General features: G+C 40.1%; 1 protein-coding gene across 1 annotated transcript in view; it reads left to right on the top strand.

Annotated features, from left to right (window-relative positions):
• The first annotated feature begins 5,415 nt into the window (after nucleotides 1–5,415).
• The window catches only part of LOC139151203 (fibropellin-1-like), a 28,857-nt gene continuing 12,223 nt past the window's right edge, over nucleotides 5,416–22,049 (top strand). The window contains exons 1-16 of the mRNA XM_070723817.1: nucleotides 5,416–5,626; nucleotides 10,625–10,741; nucleotides 11,245–11,595; nucleotides 12,006–12,119; nucleotides 12,411–12,524; nucleotides 12,751–12,864; nucleotides 13,811–13,924; nucleotides 15,027–15,140; nucleotides 15,526–15,636; nucleotides 16,085–16,198; nucleotides 17,326–17,439; nucleotides 19,147–19,260; nucleotides 19,610–19,723; nucleotides 20,043–20,156; nucleotides 20,386–20,499; nucleotides 21,133–21,246. Coding sequence (XP_070579918.1) covers nucleotides 5,512–5,626; nucleotides 10,625–10,741; nucleotides 11,245–11,595; nucleotides 12,006–12,119; nucleotides 12,411–12,524; nucleotides 12,751–12,864; nucleotides 13,811–13,924; nucleotides 15,027–15,140; nucleotides 15,526–15,636; nucleotides 16,085–16,198; nucleotides 17,326–17,439; nucleotides 19,147–19,260; nucleotides 19,610–19,723; nucleotides 20,043–20,156; nucleotides 20,386–20,499; nucleotides 21,133–21,246 — 2,062 coding nt within the window. The 5' untranslated portion in view covers nucleotides 5,416–5,511. The remainder of the gene's footprint in view (nucleotides 5,627–10,624; nucleotides 10,742–11,244; nucleotides 11,596–12,005; nucleotides 12,120–12,410; nucleotides 12,525–12,750; nucleotides 12,865–13,810; nucleotides 13,925–15,026; nucleotides 15,141–15,525; nucleotides 15,637–16,084; nucleotides 16,199–17,325; nucleotides 17,440–19,146; nucleotides 19,261–19,609; nucleotides 19,724–20,042; nucleotides 20,157–20,385; nucleotides 20,500–21,132; nucleotides 21,247–22,049) is intronic.

Here is a 22,049-nt window from a genome sequence, read left to right as displayed (position 1 = left end):
GTTGGTCTTACTCGCACTCTCCTGTTTAAAACTAGTAAATTATTTATTCATATCTCCTAGACAAAACTATTGGATAAGATTTACAAATCTCAACAAAAAGTTTACAAATGTCGAGTAGACAAATGTTTAAAATTTCACCAAAACGATCTACAACGGAAATGACAAAATATAAATTTAATCATCACGTCGCCAAGTTTCACCGAAGCGCGGAAATTTCGGTGAAATTGCGGATCAGGTGACTTTTTTTAAAGGAACCGAGCCCCTTGTGACTGTCAAACCTAAGCACGTGGTGTTTCCTGTCTCTGTGATTATATAAAATTCGACACATGAAGACCAAAATCTTCTCTGCTCAGCTTGTTCGCCTTCGAAGACAAAGAATTCTCTGTTCTCGGCCGTTATATTCACCCATTCAAAGCCACAAAATTGATTGTATCCGGCATGTTTATCCACCCAGAGCCCTTTATTCACCAGAGAGAGGCTATTGAATGAGGGATAACCCAGTAAATCTTGCGAGGGAATTGTAAAATTCGGAAACATGTGGAGCAACAATTGCTAAAAAAATATTGCAGCGATCCTAACTTTTGGAAAAAAGTTCTCGTGAAGGTCGTCCGAAAAAGTGTAAATTTGGAAAAAAGTAGGGACTATATGAAAATTCCGAAAAATATAATTTGTCCAATTTTCGAAACGCGAAACGATGTAGACATCCTGACCACCCTTCCTAATATACTATGGTTCTTCCCGAAACACATCTTGGCCTATGGCCCGATCTTGTCACATATCACAACGACACAGGAGCAGTCACTGCTTTGTTTCTACAATAGCTCAGTCGTGACGTCATTGGTGAAAACAGACATTGTGCAAGCTGTAGTCCCTTCCACTACGACAGCCTCTGCTTTTATCAAAGAACCCACCCTTTTATCACAACTCGCTGCCTTGATTCTGCATTCGACAAACGATGACAGGTTCCAACAGATAAACAATTCTTTGTTGTACAATGGCATAAATAGGTGTAAACTTCTTTTGATTTAGGAAAGAATTACAATTACAAATGAATGTGACTTTGATTGAGGAATTATTAACCAGTACAAAGATTTAAAAATTCAGGTCTGAAATATACGAGCATTGGGACCTATGGTGCAAGCTAATAAGCTTTCATAAGGACTATCAAAACAATAGAGTTAGAGGGCGTCATTGGCTAGCAATACTGAAAATTACGTGCAATTACTCGCACAGTGGAGGTTGATTGTGAATACAACAATGTAGTCTGAATGCGATGGGCAGAAGCAATACAAAGGATGGCCTATGACATTGACGACAATTTCGTACAAGTTTCTATTTTAAGGAAAGAAAAAAGCCGGCGGTCGCCTGGTATTTCGCTCATTTTAAACCTTTCTTTTAGTCGCTGAAGGTCACCAGGATCATACTCCGAGAGATTACCAGCCATTTCAATGCAATGCTTACAGCTACCGACTTTGAACTGTCCGTATTCGACTTTTTCCCCTATTGAAGTTCATTAGAATACCCAAAATCCACATTGAAATTGGAGATGGTCCAGTTTGGTTCTCACGCTGACAAAGTTGACTGGATTTTCCTTCTCAGTTAATTTTCGAACTTTGAGAAATAAAATGACTCTCAGGTTATGAGACACTTGGTCGGTTTGTTTTCAGAACGACATGCTTCACCTCTGTACTGAAAAGTAAAAAAAAAGTTTCGGAAAAGTTAGTCTATGCAGTGGTTTTTGCGTTTATCTGTAAACTGAATGATCAATGCAATTAATGTACATTCAAAATGGAGTATCTGATTGGAATTGGCGGAGGATCCTGCCATAGTCCTGACACAAGGATAATTTAAATTTGGATGAACAGGTCCTTGTTCCCGATTCCAAAGGGATGAAGGTCACCGAATATGAATGAACTTGTAACTGAGACGTCCCAAGTAGCCCTGTAACACCACCCGACAAGTGGAACTTTAAAACTCATTTGATGAACAGAAAGAGATAATCACGGGTGCTTCAGCCTTACAGAAACTTTAATTTTTTTCAACATTGCTCTTTATCGGCACTACGAACCTTCCCGGGGGTTACTTTAAATAAAAACAGCGCCCCACCCCTAAAAAGAAAAAAAGACAGAAATACTCACCAATACGGTGGGACAGGAAATGCCTTTGTGTTTTACCTTCGTATGAATCGCCATAGTTAATTCAATGACCGTGCCATCTGAAGCGTTTAATACCATCCCGAACTTTTCAGACAGCTTGCAATTGTCCAGTAATACAGGACCCGTCAGGTCACTGAGTTTCGTCGTTGCGTGGAGTCACGTGACAGTCAACGTTAATTGAAGATTCGCAGTTGCATGTAGTGCCATTCTTCCGAGGTCATTGCATGTCAGTGTCGGCAGCTTTATCGAAACAGAATGAGTGCAATCAAAGGAGAAACGTGGCTATTTTGCCCGATGACTTGGATAGGTCACGCGCCTCTATAACTTTGAAAGTTTCGCGGTATGCCGTTTCAAGATTTTTACGTGCCTTAAAATTTGCGTAATAGGGTTGTAGTACAGGCACAATTGTACAGCTCCTTATCAAATCTGTCTTGCATTTCACCTAAAACATTCATCAAGGAATTTTATCCAAAAAACTCGCCTCTTATGAACTCCAGCAATGCAAGAGATACACTCATTGACATATATCTCCACGTCTGTAAGTCTGGCTTCTACAAGTTATAGGTACAGGTGACCGTAAGCTTCAATCAATTGTATAAGGTAGTAAACAGTCAATTTAATGGCCAATTCCTTAAGCAAAGACGTACTGTATTGTCGTTCACTGTGACCTATTTCAATCAATGGCGAATCAGTGTACTGAAAAACAGTCTATTAACGGAGCCGGACGCCCACCAATAGACAATCACGAAACGAATGGACCGTAGCGTTCTGTAAATTACATATATACAGCATCTTCTTCGAGGGCTGAAATATATTAAGCATCGTCAAACTTCACGTGCACTGACAAGTTACGACCCTGCCGTGCCGTGCGTTATCGATTATTGTCAAGTTACGTAAATGCAAGCGACGACAGACGACCCAGAGACGGTCACTGCATGGTTTTTTTTGTACATATTGACAGAAAACACAATTAAGCTTACCGGCTCTGCCATGCGTGATGCCCCGAACACAAAGGGGTGAACCATGGAGGTTTTGGTACCTCCAAGGGTGAACGAAGGTAAATTCCTTCAAATCCATTATTAAGATGGGACAATGCGGACTCCTGGACCTTTTTGAGGGAAGTGCCCCTGCTGCTGCTCCCAAAGTTCCCGGATAATAACCCGATTTATATTTCATAAGTGTCCTTTGGAATGCCTTTGTTGCGACGTAAATTCACTGAATCATACCCGTCCATACGATCGATAAAAGCGAAGTTTAAACCTCCCACTTTTCCTCTCAGACAATGGTTATTTAACAATCAAGGTTTGGACAAGAGCTTATATCCCATTTTCGCCAGGGCCACTCTCACTTGAATAGAAAAGTAAACCTGTTTGGTATTTCGGCGATTCAAATTCTGCCGGTTGACTGGTGCGATACAGTGCGGTGTCAGCGACATCTCCTCCGGTGTAAATTAGTTCGTTGGCACGCAACCTTTCAGATTGACCACAGCCCCTCCGTGCTCTATACCACCGTAACATTTCATGCTTTGCCCGACGATGAATGCATCGAAACAGACCTGATAGTGCGCAAAGAAAAGAAAAATAAGAATGGATCAAACCTGGGCCAAAGTAAACCTAAATTGGAAGGTGCCACTTTGTGAGTCTGTTTACACAGTCGGCAGGCTTTTACTTGGCTCTGTGTGTTCATCGACAACGCCTATAGTTCAAATAGGACGATGCAGCAGTAAGCATCGGGTGCTGGGTTCGCTTGAAGTTTACGTCAGTTCTTATACAACGCTTACAACAGTCGAGAAAGTCTTTATTCTGATCTGAACAATACTGTTTGATGACTTACACTGTAAAACTCCGTGTGCTGATTGTCTGAGGTGGTACATACATACAACGAGCTGAGTCCCCTGAGACTACTACGGGTTGAAGCTATTTTAATTTTAAGATTAAAAAAATTTACCAATTATAACGAAAAATGTTTACTGGCATCAGTCATCGTCAATAATTAGGACATTTTCTTATTATTTGGCAACAACATGAGGCAAGTTAAACCACGATGTTACACTGATATTTGTCATCTAGTTTTGCACATGATATCTGGGTATTGAATATTTTACTCCAAAATTGTATGAGCATTTAGCTCAAACTTGTACCTGACCTTACATAAATCTAGTAACGGGATGCTGAGAGTCCAGTATATCGACGAAATTTAGTCAGTGGTCTAACACATTTTGTCTAAAATACGGTCGTGTTTCTTTGGACGGAAGGAGGATCGTGTCGTGCCAAGATCGATCGATTGTAAACATAGCCGTAAAATGAACAATCCAAACATTTCAACCCGGCACGACAAACTTACAGAAGTAGCTCTCTATTTAAGGCGTACCGCATTTCTTCGGCTTTAGTTATGTTGAGGTCACCCCCTTTTTTCGATGAAAGGAAAAGCAGGTGTACCAGGTTTGCGGTCACACTCCCGCCGGGAACCGGTCACACTATTAAACTGGCCAGTGGTTCGAGTTGAACAATGTCATGATCCTGCCCACGGTCCCTCCATCCGTGTCCTGCACAAGCTGGCGGCAGGGCGCCGTCCACAAATCGATCAGAGGGACTTTCGTTTGTATCTATAGTTTGCCTCGTTTAGTCTCAACAAAAATCTCAGAAACTTTATATGAGAGTTGATCTTGTTGTGTTTAAAAAATGAAAATAGCATATCAGACGGACTGAACTAATCAGATCGACCAGAACAGCGAGAATGGGGCACTCTTCTGGTTTGACTGATTATCTAACGATTGGACTCATCAAAATTACTTGTAAGAGATGACATATCCTAACCTTTAAGTAATCAATGCTTGTTTAAACTAAAAAATTCAGTTTTATATATGATCAGATATAACGTAATTAGTCTTCCTAGATTCACATCTACAGCTTATCATACAACAAAAATATATTTGCGCGTGCGTCATTGACAAATTTCGGTTGAAATGGACTACTTCATTGTGCTCATCAATTAGCCCGCATATTCTTATTTTTCTGAAGTTGCCATTCGGTCACGTGACTAGCATATTCTGTTCTTCCATTTGCAGCATATTTGCATCATATCTTTGTTATTACATTATCCCGAACAAACAGAGCGCCCGATTAATCACTTAGAAACATTATTACGCACTTACAGTTGACTTTGCAGGGTGCGGAACAACGGAAAATATACCCACGCACCTACATTACTCTTGTATAACTTCGTTTTTCGGGCACGCCTTCAAAATACTCAAACGGCCCACACCTGTAGTACAACTCGCAACAGTGGAGGGGTGAGAAAAGTAAAAGTAAGAGCATCCTTTTACTTCGGCTGGGATTTGAGCCAGCCAGTACCAATGTACAGAGCGCTTTCGCCAGGTCGACACAGAAGCATCGAGATTGTCACCATGGCGTTGATCTTCACCCTGCTCCTGGTGACTTCCATTGCCACGGAAATAGGCGCCGAGGGAGGTGAGTACAGTTGAACCGGTGAACGTAATTTATCTTGTGTCGTTATTTCGTGAGAGGAATGCGAACGTGACGCCTACAATGGCTGATATTCATTTTGAGTTGACTTACAGAGCTATTTCGTATGCAGTCAACGTAAAAAAGGTGAATCTCCGAGAATGGCACATTCTTAAAGAATGCACATTGAGGCCCGCCTGTTTCAAAGCGTTTCCATTTTTTCTCCTGTGAATTATCTTTTGGTCGCTAAAACTTCTCGTCAAATAGATAATTTCAATGTCTGAATTTTGGCGATCGAGGAATGGCCCGGGGCTGTCCCACGGGTCACACTCGGGCTCGCCGATAGAAGCCGCTACAGAATTTGTTACAGCTCCGATCCAACAATCGCACTTCTGCTTTTTATTTGTATATCGTAGTGATTTATATTAAGTAGGATAGTCAGATGACATCGCCCAACAGCAACACTCTTCCGTAAATTATAGACTTTACGATCAACAGTTGTCCTTGAAATTCTGCTAGTCTGAAACAGTACAAATGAAAGTTAGGTTTGACCATTAGTCAGAAAGTAGAGATCAAACATTTTTCATTTATTATCCATTCTGTATCAGCGCGACGTCATCAGTTGTTGCTGGCTGAAAGGCAACTCTTTGACAATAGGGATACACCATGACAATGCTCACAATACATATCACCTTATTTTATTTTATTTTCTGATAAAGTTTCATAGTAGCAGATTCGCAGTCAATACGTCACTGTTTTCGACAAACAAAGTTAAGACTATTAATCCATTTTAGAAAAAATCTTAGACTCTGATGGTGATTTAATCGAAAATAATGACTGTGATGTTACATTTATAGAGTTCTGTATATGTGTTCTTGGTCGATTATAACAGAAAATTAGTACGCACGTACATAAGAACATAAGTTATACCTGGAAGCGAATCGTCGCTGGTGATTTCAACCCATTCCCGTTACAGACGGGAAAGGTGAAAGGAAATTCTCAGTGATAGCGATGGACAAACAAAGTGTGAAGCAAACGAGTTGTTGCAGAAAGGTGTGACAGAAATAATATAGGCATGGCATATACTTGCTGCCGATGACATTACCATTTTACGAACCTTGAAATATTCCGCTTTTCCAACACAGTGTTATTAAGTATATTTCTTATCGCACGGACATACCTAGGACAACTACGCATGGAATCTTTTGAAGGGGACCAGATTCAAAGAGTTACTGTTTTACACAATGGGCTTGCTCGCCTATCGGAATGTCTGCTGTTTCATTGAGTATCGTTCAGTTCTTTGTTCAGATTTTATGTGATGTTTGAATGCTTTCGTATATTCCACCCGCATGGCCCTGACAACACCTTCCTTTGTCGTTTTTTTTCGTCCGCGCGTTGGTTCTATACCTTGAATCCCGCAAATGTCAGTGTTTAATTTTAGAACATTATCCGACGAGTTGAAACATAGCCTATATGATCTGCAACAATGTCTAAGGTACGGATGCGCCCGGAGACCGTCATTCGAACTCTTAAACTTGTATTTCAACGTTTTGGTCTACCACTTGTAGGGCTCACTATGAAGCTCATGGCGTAAATAAAGTTTTCATCAGCTTATTTTTGTGAAAATCGAAACCTTAATCCCCCAACAGATTTATATAACACAGGAATGGCGGCCATTTTGGATTTCAAGAGTCGGTATATCTTGGGTAATTTATTTGTCTAGCATCAATTTTTGCCCGGTGACCCCTGACTTTTCTTTTTGATTTCGCAAAGGAATGATTTAAACTTTTCTTGTGGAAATTTTGAGCATAAGTCTAAGTCTTTCAATTCGAGGTGCGTACTACCTTAAGTCAAGATTTTGCAACAGACTGGCTGTGACGTGTGTCTGTGACGTCAGTTATAAGGGTATATATCATCCCTATGCAACTCAAGTTTCTCCCCGTAAATGTACACTTTATGATAATGAGGTCTTTCGTCAGCAGCAAGGCAGTTGCCATGCAGACATCCGGTGTGTGTGTTCATTGTGCTTGGATTTTTCTTGTTCTTTTTTTTTGTACCGAAGCAAATGATATCTATCAACAATCGGTGTAAAAATCACTTACAACCACTGTTTTAATAGACTTTAATTAAAAAAGCGTCTTGTGATGCAGTCAAGGAATATTTACAGAGAAACTCCCCACCATGTCAAGTATACTTAGACCTTAAACTCTAATTTACAGAACTTCAGATACTCGTTTGATATCTATGAAATGTAAAGCATTTTCACGACAAAGTAACCACTTCCATACATTATTCTGGATTCATAATTTACACGATATGTTATGCAAAAAACAAATCAATAATTCATTAAACAGACATTGATAAAACATGACTAAATACTGTCAGATCTCCAGGCATCACTTTGATCCAAGTATTAAATGAAAAAGCAAAGTAAAATTGGTGGTAGAGATAAGATCCAGAGGACGTTCCTGCATATTATGTTGAAAGACGTTTCTCATACTCATAATTTTTTATTAAAGCATCAACCTTTGTACTTTCAACAAATTGAAGGATTAGGGAGTCAGTTGAAGTCAAAGAGGTACTTTTATATTCCATTATGTTATATCATGTACTTACACCAGTTGATGGTTTTGTTTACTAAATCGTGATTGACAGGGACTGTGAGTGTTTCAGTTGACTTATTGTACAGGGTTAAGTTATGATAGCTCTGTCACACTCAAATAGTATCTCGAAATGTAGCCTCGGCGGATGACAGACTCATAACTTGGGGACGCCGAAGCACTCATCCAATGAAAGACTTGGAAATGGGGCACTGTAAATGCAACAATTGTCAGAGTCGGACTCAGACAATTGAAGATTTGAAATCACGGGTACTATATAACATTGATGCAAACGTAAGAAAACGGGGGCACCGTCACACTCGTCCAATGAACACGATTGGAACTATTTTGGAATAATTGGATTTTCATATTTTTCAAATTTCTCAAAAGTGTTAGATGCTCTATAGATTATTGCAAATTACTCATAAAAACAAGTGTGTAATGTAAAAAGAAAAGCACATGAGATAACGTTTGTAGATTAAATCGACATTATTTCACCATCCAATTATCCCAAATAAGTTCCATCATTCGCGTTTATGGCAGTCTCAAAAAATGACATCACTACATATTCTAAACGGTCCAACTGCAGGCAAAGAAATCAGAGTACACCAACGATGACCCCATGACAAAATCAGAAATGTGATACGAATGAGTGTAGTACTCTAAAGCTAATCGAACATGAACATTAAAACCTATCAAGACCTTGTAAAAAAATATAGTTCTGTAATAATAGCTAACTCCGAAATGGGTGCTCTAAAAATACGTCACGCTATCGCTAACTTCCGGTCACAGACCTACAATGAAATCACCTCAGCAGTAACCTAAAGCAGAATTACTAGAAATAAGATGTCAACAGATTCAGAATGAGAAATGGTAGATTACTTACCTTTGCAAAAATAAATTCTACTTTCGGTACGCTTTGTCTTTAGAAATTATTGATGATGCGCAAACAAGGACTGTAGACGCTGTATTTGACAGAGTGATACGTATGTTGCAAAATAATCATACCGTAAATATGTATGTACGGTGAAATGGCATTTGAAAAAAACACCATTTTGGACGTGAAGTTAATGTAAACTTCATCTTAGAAGAATTATGTCTGGGGACATCAAATAATTTTTTGAGATAAGCGATGAGCGAGCCAGAATGGTGCCAATTTGACCAATTTTATTATCAGATTACGGTCTAGATGAAGTAAAATGAAAATCTATGAAAGCTTTACAATACACATCGTCTGTCCAAATTGTTTGATGTAGTCTTGATTACGTAATACTAACTGTCAGTAAACAGACAAAATTTGCTCTGCCGTCTGAAATCGTTAATTTAACCAATCGAATTCAACTGTCAAGCTGGCTCATGGAATTCCCGCTTCTACGCCTGCATATATTTTCATCTTTGCGAAGTCTCCTGGACGCGCCGCTCCTAGTGACACGAAATGTATTTCGTTAATTTGCATTGTAGTGAGTAGAGACTCTGGACGATGTTGTAGAAAGTAGATCTCTCACATTCTTGTACAATGCCCAGACATACATTGAGACACCATGTGTATTTGTATACGCCCTGTTTGTTGAACGTTCGTCTTCACTCAATTGACACTATACTTTTTGGAGATGAATCAAATGCGAATTCCAGATTCATTCGCGAGATAATTGTTGTAAGGGACAAGCCATTAGATCATGGGAAAGTGCGGTCGAAAATGACAAGATTACGTGTAGTGGAAATTGTTTGAAAAGTTCCTAACGCTGCTTGTGCAGAAATATTCACAGACTTGTAAATGAGTACATTGTAGAATCTTTCGAAAGATAGTCTGACGCTTTGTGTGTTCCAGAACAAAATTATATTGACCCTTGAAAGGCGAAAATTGCATACAAAGACTCTTACAACACCCCCCCCCCAAAGATTTATGGTCTCTCCCTATGTCATTCTCGGTTTTCTACTACCTCCAAAATAAAAGCGTGAAAGCTCAATGGAATCTTTCTTTTCTGAATAATTTGTAAGTAGTTTATTTGCCTGGCCGGTGATAACATTTACATGACACCAGAGTGTTCAATTTAGGACTGTGATTCCATACATGGAAGAATCTTCTTCGGTTGGTCGATCGACTTTGTTCCCTGAATTCAGGCCACTTCAATTGCTTCTGTAATCTCAAACCTCTTCAGAAAGATGTTTCGGTTGGACTGGTACGCGTGTCGGTATTGTTATTTAGATGCTCTTTCCTCATTAACAGAATTTAGAAATACTTGAGTTGACAGCATCTATCGCGCGTGAACTTATTATCAAGTGTAACTCAAATTTCTGGGAGTTCATCCCGTAACGCCAGTGTCACAAGTATACCTCTGCCATATATCAAATAAAATAATTTTTAAAAGTTGTTTTTAACGTAATTTATTCGATTTTTATTTAGAATGTGGAAGTAATCCCTGTCAAAACGGAGCTGCATGCGTCGATGGACGTGGTGTTGATAAGTACACTTGCCTCTGTACCCAGGGATACCATGGTGTTGATTGCACTGAATTCTCTGGTAAGTAAACCCATCGCTGGGTACTTTGCGTTCATATCCCTTTTCATCTTTCATCTCATATCGTGGTATAATGCACCTCTGGATAGACACTCGGGCTCTCAATTTTTAACAATACTTGTCTATTCTACACTATTTGTGTTGCTTCATTTTAAACTCTTTGAGCACTTCTGGTTTTTTTTCTCTTAGATAATACAGTGATTGCCACCATTTTGCCGGCCATTCTGAATTTCAAATATCGGACTGTACCAAACTTTGAACGCCCGGTGACCCTTGCTTTTCATTTAATACCAACACAACACTTGATGCACTATATTCCCGTGTCATAAACATTCTATGCGCTGCAATATTTAATATTGAATGACGACAGTACAGCAGGACACACAGACATGTCACGATTTCTCATAACCATGGACTAACGTTTGTACCGTCGAACCATATTCTATGCGCAAAGTAATCGATTTTGCACTGACAATTTATCCGTTTGTTTTTGTTGATTAATTCAGGTGCGACGTGTGGAGGAACATACTCCGATCAGGTCGGTACGATTACGTCACCGAACTACCCAAACTTCTATGAAAATCGAATGAACTGCGTGTACCTGATTCGTATCCAGGGAGCCAATCAGATCACGTTCACCATCACTGACTTCAGCACCGAAGAATTCAAGGATGTCCTGGAGTACGGCACTGGGCCGAGGGCGGACTTCGCGGAGACGCAGCGGGACTTTCAGGGCAATCTCACGGAACAGAATGCACTGCCACAGCCGTTTGTACACAATGGCGACCAAGCATGGTTTATTTTCTCAACAGATAGGAACATACTGTTGCGAGGGTTCAGTATTGATTACGAGTCAGGTTTGTGAAGTGTCTACCGTGTTATTTGTTGTGTTTGAATGAATGAGTGAGTGAGTGAGTGACGCCTATTTCACAAACGGTGTTTAGGGGTTGTAAGGTCATATTGACCAATACATCGTAGTCGAATAATGAGCAAAAGATGGTGAAAGCCCCGTCCGACGATGCACCGTCTATGGTGTCGTCAAACCGTGGAGATAACCACGAGTCCTCCACTATTGACCAAAAATGTTAATCCCGGTCGAAGCTGTGCTGGAAAATTATAACAGATGTTCTTTACGTTTAGATTTTAGAATTCAATCGGAGTAGCTCGCATAATAACTAGAAATCCTGCAAAAAACGCGATGTTTCAAACTTTTGCGGTAATAAGTTCTATAGTTATTTATAAATGTTTTGTCTTGTCTATTTTCTAGACGGCGATGATTGTTGGTCGTCTCCCTGTCTTAACAATGGTATCTGCGTGGATGAAGTACGGTCCTACACCTGCGTATGTCCTCCTGGCTACGCTGGCGACAATTGTGAAACAAGTGAGTCGGACTTTCAGAGAAAAGTCACTGGTTTCATAATATCAAACGACAACAAAACCTCTGCTTTCTAACAGAAGTGGTAGAATTTTCCGCATTTAATATGTAAACAGCTTATTTGAAATGTCGTTTGCATTAAAATTGGTAATTCAATACATTAAAATCACCCAATGTAATTTGAAATTGTCATGGCTCACTGCGAATAACCACTGAAATTTCCATCTACCATCGACATTGGGAATTTAAAACGTTTTTCCTGATTGCATTAAGAGTGTATTTTCTTGCCTTTTTCAGATATTGATGAATGTGCGAGCCAGCCGTGTCAAAACGGAGGCACTTGTATCGATGGGGCTTCGTCGTACACGTGCCAATGTATGCCTGGGTACGCTGGAGTCAACTGCGAAATAAGTAAGGTTTCGTTCTATTTTGGAACCGGGTGAAGTGGATTGATGAATGATAAATGGAAGCAAACTCGAGCTAACAGACCGAGGGCTGACTCAGTACTTCCATGAGTCACCTTTTTATTTATTCTAGCTTTTGTCTTCAAAGCCGTAATTATCGCGTGATAAAATATTTTACCTGAGAATATAGATAGTATAACATCTTGACACTGTTTTGTTTTGCTTTTCAAAAGATATCAACGAATGCGCCAGCAACCCGTGTCAAAATGGAGGCGTGTGTACGGATCTGATCAATGCTTTTGTATGTACGTGCAACCCAGGCTATGCCGGCACCTTCTGTGAAACAGGTAAGTTCAACTATTTCAAGTACTTGGCGAGTGCATTCGTGACACTAATGGATGATATTGCTATGTTTTATATACTCTAGTTCTAGCTGTTTAAGATGAATGACACAACACTATCTCTGCGATGGCCGTGTGGCCTCAGTGTGCTGTACATGACGTCACTCCATTGTCCTCCAAGCTGCCTGGAGAACTTTATCACAAATACTATATATATATTACTTCAAATCTCACTTTCAAAAAGACTGACACCTGCTTTCTCATAAAATAAAAGGACATACTTACATTGACATTGTACTTTTTTTGTATTTAAAATTGTTTTATTGGTAACATTTTTTTTAGTAACATGGACTTAAGATAAAAATGAAGTACAGTGCTTAGTTATCCACAATTTTGTGTAAAATTGAAATCCATTTGTTGCAATGACTCTCTAATTTGTCTTTTTCCAGAGCTATTTCGTACTCTAGATGGTAGTTGAATTTCAATTGCAACATAAAAGCTGCAAAGTGTGGTTTACTTTGTTTCATTTTCATGGCATAGATGTGTCTTTTGGCTAACAGTAGCAAGTGATTATGAATGTCAGAGTAACCGTCAACACCAAAGAGCACTTCATTTAAGTTATGTCTCGTGAACAAACTGAGAGATGCCTCGAAAAATGTGTGAAACTCGTTCCAGAAGGTCTCAGTGAATTTACAGGTGTAGAAAAGATGTACTTAAAATAAATCTGTTGACGTACACACTTTATCTCTATATGCTATTGAGCCTTAAGCTCTTAGCTAGAAACTTTTGGTGCATATTTGCCATGTTTTTGGTCGATTGTAAAGTACCGTAAAGTACACACTTGGAAGAAATTGCATCGATTGTTATATTCTGAAAAAAGTAATGAAAATCATCAAAAAGTTTCAGCCACTGTCTCTCTAACATATCTGTTTCGCGTTCTTTTGTTCTATAGATATTAATGAGTGTGCAAGCGACCCCTGTCAAAACGGAGGCGTCTGCCAGGACCAGGAAAACGGCTTTGTATGTATGTGTAGTGCAGGGTTCGCCGGGACACTTTGCGAGATAAGTAAGTCAGTTGTCATTACCAGTTAGCATTTATAAGCAGGGAAACACCAGGAAAATAGCCGAGAGGTGACTAATTCACTGTCAAAATGTGCTACTTGGGTTACAAATTATCGTGGACTGTCTAAAGAATGACGTTGTTGCATTACTGATTGGTTTGCCCCAGACTCTCTTGACTACGATGATATCATGGAAAAAGGCCCGGTCTCGATTATTTTACACCGGGCGCTAGTTTGGGGATATTCTTCAGACTGCTCGGAGTCAGTCGGCTAAGATGTTGCTCGTCACCGTCAAACTGTCATCACAATGTTTGTTCGACTCCACCTCTGCATGTCTTGGAAGCTTGAAGCTTATGGTGACTGAGTGACTCTTCATATTCTCTATGCAACATGTGCATTGACAATACATGTCGAGCTTGATGCAAAATGCGGATCCTGGAGCGGACCAATCACCGTTGTGCTAGATGGACCAATCAGGTTACATTACGTAGTCACTTTAGGACCAATCAGAGTGAAGCTGTAATCTTCGTATCAATTTTCTCATGTTGTTTTGGCTACAATTTTACCCGCCTTACGAGCGCTGTAGTTTTAGAGATTCAAGCTACTTTGGGGAGTTCAGAGTACCAGTTCTGTTTGTCGTTTTCTATGCAATAAAACCTCAAGTGTTTTATATGCTTTACTCCTACTGCCGGTGTCCGAGACTCGTGACTGCCATCAAAGAACCTGCTTCATCACTCCCCACAAAGCTTGAAGTTGACCGAATAACATTGAATCATTTCATGACAGCCAATCAGCTGCACGCAGCATATGACTTTAATTCAAAACGGTCACAGAAACTTCTCTGGGCGATTACATTTGTAACCTTCAAAACCATTGTGCATTCATTGAATGTTTTTGCTGGAACCGAAAATCAGGTTTAAGTGCATGCTTAAATACTGTGAAAAGATTCTCATGTCACAAAAAGTACATAAAATCGGCTAGTTTTGTTCTCATTTGTGTGACGCAGCATATCAGCCGTAATGTACACTTTCAATAACTATCGGACGATGCCATAAATTTTCAAGAATGACAATTTTCCTTTCTTCTCCCCCACCCCCTCCCGGGCAGATATCGACGAATGCGCCAGTGCACCATGTTTGAATGGCGGTACATGCTTGGACGGCATCAATCAGTTCACCTGCCTGTGTATGCCGGGCTTCGTCGGCATCAATTGTCAAACTAGTAAGTGTAAATATTCGGACATTCCAAAATGCGCCACCTCGTCCTTGTTTCGGATTATCCTTTCCGCAAGCCCAGGTGTAAATATTGTTTTTCCATTCGGAGAGGAAAGTTGAGATCATGAAGTGAAATAAGTTATTCACATTCATACGTAAGACAACGGGAATAATCCGTATTCAGCTGATGTACAATGCAAATAAGCAGCTTATGCATAAACTCGGACCAGAAATCTTTTTCGTCCATTGAAAATTATGAACGTTGCTTCTGACTGCAATATTTTCAACCATGGACGTACCAAAATCTTTCTGCATTACCGAGTGCAATATTTGCAAGTGGGTATGGTCACTGAGATGATTGCGTAACTGATGTTGATTTTTTTAAATTCCAGATGTCAATGAATGTGCCAGCAATCCGTGTGTTAATGGACAGTGTATTGACGGCATAAATGAATACACGTGTGTTTGCAACAGCGGCTTTGAAGGAACGAATTGCGATATTGGTGGGTAACAACGAGTGTTTCATCTTACGATGGACTTTAGATGACCGATACATGGAGGTCAAAGAAAACGTTACTTTGTGATTGTGCTTGTCTTATTTGCAACCCGATTGTGCACACTTCGACGGATCAAATCCCCCCTGAATGATTACTAAGGCAGTTTTCAAAATCTGCCAAAAGTGAATTTAGGACTTTTTCACCACCCATTTTGGTACCTGGTAGCGCATCAGCACATTTATGGAAACCATGTCTACGACAATCTTCAGTGACAAGAGTGAGAGGAACACAACGTGTATCGAGTATGAATTGATCTCGTTCTTTAACATCCGGGACATTCTAAAGTTCAAAATAAAAATAACAACAGAACAAGAGAAAGGGTGTCTAAGATTGTGATAATTTCTTGCTACTAGGATATTGAGTGTGGTAAATTTGTACCTTTCTCTCTATTTAGAAAGTAACGAGTGTGACCTCGTCAGTTGCTTGAACGGAGGCACGTGCATAGATTTGGTAGGAAGCTATCAGTGCAACTGTGTTCCCGGATGGACTGGACAACATTGTGAAACCAGTGAGTATTGAACGAAAGAACTTTACGTCATGTGGTTTTGAATGGTGGGGCAAAAATGAAGATAAGTGGACCCGGGCATCATTTTGCATTAATCACCGATAATCAAGGGAGTCGTTCAGTGTTAGGGTTGGGGTCCACAAAAGCAAAAGGTGACAAAAGATTGAGATCAGTTTGTGTAATTAATGTTATACAAATCAAACATCATACTGGCCATGTGTTTGACTGGGAGGAGAACTCCACTAATGCGAGAACCTGGATTGAAAAGTGCGGCTTTAAGGAAATTCCCCAGTCTGAGACCTGTTTGTTTTGTTGTATTCAATTAAATCATGTGAGACCACTGATTCACTTTTTTCCAATGATAGAATCGATAAATGGATGCCCGATGTCCTCAGATTATTCATCTTAAAGTGTCTCTCCATTCCACCACAGACGCGGTAAAAGCGAGACTGTGTACGATTTCACTAGTGTTTTTTGCCTTATATAGAAAACACTATCATGCAAATTATGTTGCAGAAAGCACACAAGTTTTTATATATTAATTTGAATCATTCATTTCTATGCAAGTTTGCCAGCAAATCAACTGTAAGATAGCCTTATTGGAGATAAGATACTACATAGACCCTTTTCTCCGGGATTGACAACTATTAATTTTAACCAATGGGTGTCAGCTCAGTGTTCTGTCTTGTACAGTCCTGTGACCGCCTCCTGACAAACGTTCACACGATGTCAGACAACATGAGCTGACCACAAAGTTCTGTTGTAGCGTCTGCCAAGAGCAATGGTCGTAGGATTGGAAAGCAATGCGCTAAACCAAGCGGTTGTATCTATCGACAGGGCAAACAGTAATTCAATTTCAATTGATATGGAATTCAAATGATAAAACGTTTGGAAACTATTTTTTTGTACGCATAAATTTATAGGGAGAAATTTTGAAAGCTAATAGTGCGACGAAATGGTCTTGCCATAAAGGTAAAATTTCTGTTACCCAGAAACGTTTGTTAATAATATGGTACGGCAGCTGCAATAAACTTGTAGCCATAGCAACATCCCGTAATTACAGTTGTTTGAGTTCTTTTTAGAAGTTCACGTCATCAATCTTTTTGTATTTATTGTCGTTCTTTGAATAGATATTGACGAGTGTGCAAGCAATCCTTGTCAAAATGGCGGCGTCTGCACCGATCTGGTCAACGGCTACACCTGTACCTGCCCTGCTGGATATGTTGGAGTGCGGTGTGAAACTGGTAAATGACCCCGCTTTTAATTTGTTTCTATTTTGTGACGTTGGGACAATGTGTCACATGCCGAGCAACCTTGAAAATAATACCCTGAATAGTTATTGTTCAGTTTGTCAGAAAAAAAAGGAATTCTTGTGAATTCCATGCTTCTGAATAAGTAGCGGACATTCATCTTTTAGTCACTTAAGTCTGTCTTTTACCAACCTGTAGGGACCACTTTAAGATAAGAGCTGCTAAGATTATAAAAGTTTACTAAGGCAGGTACCACGGAGCTTTTGCTTCGCATAGACAGGGTATCTATACAAGATCAGGTTATATTGCCGGAAATATGTCAATAGGCAATAAACAAAATGGAGGGTGTCAGCCTCAGTGACCCAGGAGAAGAGAATTGTGTTAAACATACATGTAGGCTAGTTGCCTAGAGAAACACAATGACTATACACAGTTGAAACACCTTTTTTACAATGGATTCGTTTGGGTCAAGGTCAAATGAGATGTTCAGTAATTCAACCATAGACCCTCGAATAAACTTGAGGGTATATGATTCAACTTCAAATACAGTAGTTGTCGGTTTATAACAACAGTGGGACTCAATGCAACGGTGTGAATCAACCTCAAAGGATATCTGTTTGTTTCTCGGTAACGTGAAATCTAGGGAGCCCGGGTCAGTCCCGCAATACCGTTAAATATATTACCCAAAAAAACCCTTAGCTACTCAAATTGATGTCATAAAGGGTTCGGAACATATACCAAACAACATTCTAAACGCTTAGAGAATTCAGTCCAAAGTCGTCATGTCCGAATCACGTCTGAGGTATTAAAGACTTTTTTAGAAAGGACATGATAGGTTTTGGAACAAGCGTTAGATAGGGCCTTGCAGAAGTCGCCGGCTGCATGGTCACTTTCGACAACCAAGTCTTGAGTGTCACACCAAATACATGCAGTAGGCATAAATACTGTCAAATTGCTTTTTGGTGTTACTGGTGACGACAGCGAATGTCACTCTTCGGGTGTCACATCAGATAAAGGCAGTCAAGGTTGTCGAATTAATTGTGGGTATGACCACTGAAGAATCACAGCAGTCCCTCAACGTCCTCTTAGTGCATCACTGTCGCCGAATCACGATGCGCCTTCTTCTGTCAATTCGCTCTGAGGAGTAACTCTTGACGAATCACAGTGCTGGTTACTCCCGTCAAATCCCTTCAGAGCTTCACTGCGTCGACTCATACTACCGTTCAACACGTCATTTCAACCCGGTGCAATCCTGACGAGTCCCTGTGCAGGCATTCACTTCCAAGTCACTCTAGGGCGTGACTGCAAAAAAATCACGATGCTGTCACTCATTTCAAATCACACCTGGATGTCACACCTGACCAATCATGATGCGGTCGATACCTGCTGGATGCAACTCCCGATGCTGCAGTAAAATTAAGCATTGCCAGTTTCTGTGGAATGCAATGCGGTTTCTCCACAGCAGTCAAACGAGCAGCGCCTTACAGATCATTACTGTGAGCAGCGCTGCTAAAGTTGAAAGCACAAATGTTGTTATCAGCCTATTAGTGGTGGAATACACGTGATACAGGGATTTATTACAGAATTAGGTGGGTATGTAACTGGCTATTGTTTGTACAGTGAAATGAGACACTGATATATGAATATTTTGGCGTCTTTTTAGTCAGAAATCGACTTACAACGCGGTGTGATCTGTTTCAGATGTCAACGAATGTGCTAGCAATCCTTGTGCGAACGGGGGAACATGTACCGATAATGTGAACGGATACGTTTGTACTTGTATGCCCGGGTACACCGGAATCAATTGTAACATAAGTAAGTGAGAGCAAGCGCATGCCTTGGCCATGTTAGAAATATTGAGAGAGAGAGAGAGAGAGAGAGAGAGAGAGAGAGAGAGAGAGAGAGAGAGAGAGAGAGAGAGATGGATGTAATAAAAGAGTGATGAGCAACTGATCCAACAGATAGTGTTTTAATTACAGTCTCAGTAGGTTGATTGTAAAGTTTGATCCAATGATATTTAATGACACAAGGTTCGTAAGGATCCATTTCTTGAAGAAGACAAAATCGCCATTTTGTGTTTAAAACTATGTTTCTGCTTAAAAACACCTCTGAACTTACCCTGTTTTCAAATTTTAAAATAAGCGTGTTGTCTATTCGTCGACAGATATTGACGAATGTGCCAGTCAGCCCTGTCAGAATGGCGGGACTTGTAACGATTTGATCAATGCCTTCACTTGCACATGCCCAGCTGGTTTTGTAGGCGTGTTCTGTGAAATAAGTAAGTTTATGAAGATAAATGCTTGTTATAGAGGGATCGAATTGGGTCTTAATGCTTCATGTAGAGAGGTTTAATTTGAATGTTTCCTGAAACACCATTGATAGTGTTCATGTACAGTACACACATCAATTATTATCGTCATTGTAATTTTTTTTCAATTTCTCAACTTTCAACTCTGCGTATTTCTCTTACAAGTAACATCAAGCAGGTTAATGAAGAATTGCCTATATAATGCGTCACTTTTTGTGAAATCTATAGAAATATTTCTATTGAGTGGAAATGCCAGTTGTTGATCGGTGATACCTTTTCTAAATAACAGATATTAACGAGTGTAGCAGCGCTCCCTGTAGAAATGGCGGTGTCTGCAATGACGGTATCGATGGATATACCTGCACTTGTGCGCCTGGCTGGACTGGTGTCCACTGTGAAATCAGTGAGTTAAAAATTAATAAATGGTCGGGGTTTCCCCCGGGTTTATTTCAAAAGGCAAAAGAAAAAAAATACACAGCAGATAATTACCAATTTCATGTACATTATTGACGAACAATCAATTAAGCTCTCGGAGCGAGCGTGATGACGATTTATTGTAATTTAGAAGTTAGGCCCATGATGTGAAAACTTTTCCTCGGAGTAAAAGCTTTACTTGTTCCGTGTTTTTGCAGATATAAATGAATGTGTAAGTCTTCCCTGCCTCAACGGTGCAACATGTGTAGATGGTATTAATAGGTACACGTGCGTTTGTGCCACTGGTTTTGAAGGAGACAATTGCGAAATCAGTAAGTGAAGCTGCTGATCCCGGGGTAATTTAAAGTTACTGTGTTGTGAAAATGTCGTTGGTGATGCAGACGATGGAGGGACTGTAGGAACGATTTACATTTTATTATCATTGACTTTGTTGTTTACAAGTATTGGTTGTTGCATAAGTTGTTTTTTTTAAATGGGAGATCGCAATATTGCTGTAGTGGAAGAACGTTACGTGTTTTTGAGGCGACAGTTCTGTTATGGTGTTTGAGGGAGGGAGAGAGTTAGGAATGGATATACGTAAACTGCGCTGTGATGGATGAAATGCAAGTGGTGGGAGTAAGATTGGACGGGATGTGGTTGTGTAGGAATGGTGTATATCATATGGTGAAGGTATGGTGAAGGTATGGTGTAGGTATGGTGTAGGTATGGTGTAGATATGGTGTAGATATGGTGTAGGTATGGTGTAGACATGGTGTAGGTATGGTGTAGGTGTGGTGTAGGGAGGATGTGTGATGTAGTGAGACAGTGGTGGTCAAGACTACTGGTGATGGTATAGTGGGTGTTATAGGGGGATGGCTAAGGTTGCATTGAAGGGAACGTATGACGGAGCAAAGTGAATGGCGCCTGTCAGTATCCATCTGTCACATTTCACTTTTTCCCTACAGACATAGATGACTGTGTACCTAACCCATGTCTGAATGGCGGTAATTGCGTCGATGGTATCAATGGGTACACTTGCTCTTGTTCGCCGCTTTGGACTGGACAAAATTGTGAAACAAGTGAGTCGAACAAAACCCACAATCTGTCTTTTAACAACGATAAAGGCACGTTTGGTTGAAAACTTCATCATCAACTAACCACGTCTCATCAAGGACACCATTGCAAGCCTCTGTGCTGGCCATTATCTATCTTATGCAAGAAAAGCAGAAAATTCATTTGAAGAAGAGAGTTTCTATAACTTAACATTTTGCAAAGAGCTTATGAGGTGATGACGCGCAATTCTCGAAGTGATGCTATCGACGACGAGAAACAGATCTTTTTCGCCTTAAATCGTCGATGTCAGTGTATTCTATTCATTTGCGATCGCGGTAAAAATTTTCAGACACATTGCTGTAGAAATGTCTGCCATTTTGTAAGTTAAATAAAGGAAACCATGCGCCCTGTGTTTCGTCGTGTAAATGTGTATAATACCATACGTTTGTTGGACAGAGTGCTGGTAACAAATACACGACGTTCAACCACACGATATCCCAATTCTGAATGGAAAATACCTTGTCATTATATTGTTGTCATTTGGATTGTGGCAACGCTAACACTTTATCATGAGCATTGGCAGTAGAGGGACAACTCCTTTCTATCTACGTATACGTCCCGATTTACTAGTATCCAAAGACACCGTGAGTGGATGCTGAGAATCTGGCAGAGAAAATATACCATTTATAATAGTTGTATTCTCAGTGCTTATGATACAATTTCATCGAGCAGAGGCACATTGACGGGCCCTCTAACATGTCTGCTCCAACTGTCAATTTCAATTTCAACAGAAGCGAAAATTTAACAGCTATTTCGTGAGCTATGGTTC

The sequence above is a fragment of the Ptychodera flava genome, chromosome 15 (genome assembly GCF_041260155.1).
Source record: "Ptychodera flava strain L36383 chromosome 15, AS_Pfla_20210202, whole genome shotgun sequence".
In the NCBI taxonomy this organism is placed as follows: Eukaryota; Metazoa; Hemichordata; class Enteropneusta; family Ptychoderidae; genus Ptychodera; species Ptychodera flava.
This window is presented reverse-complemented; position numbering and strand designations above follow the sequence as displayed.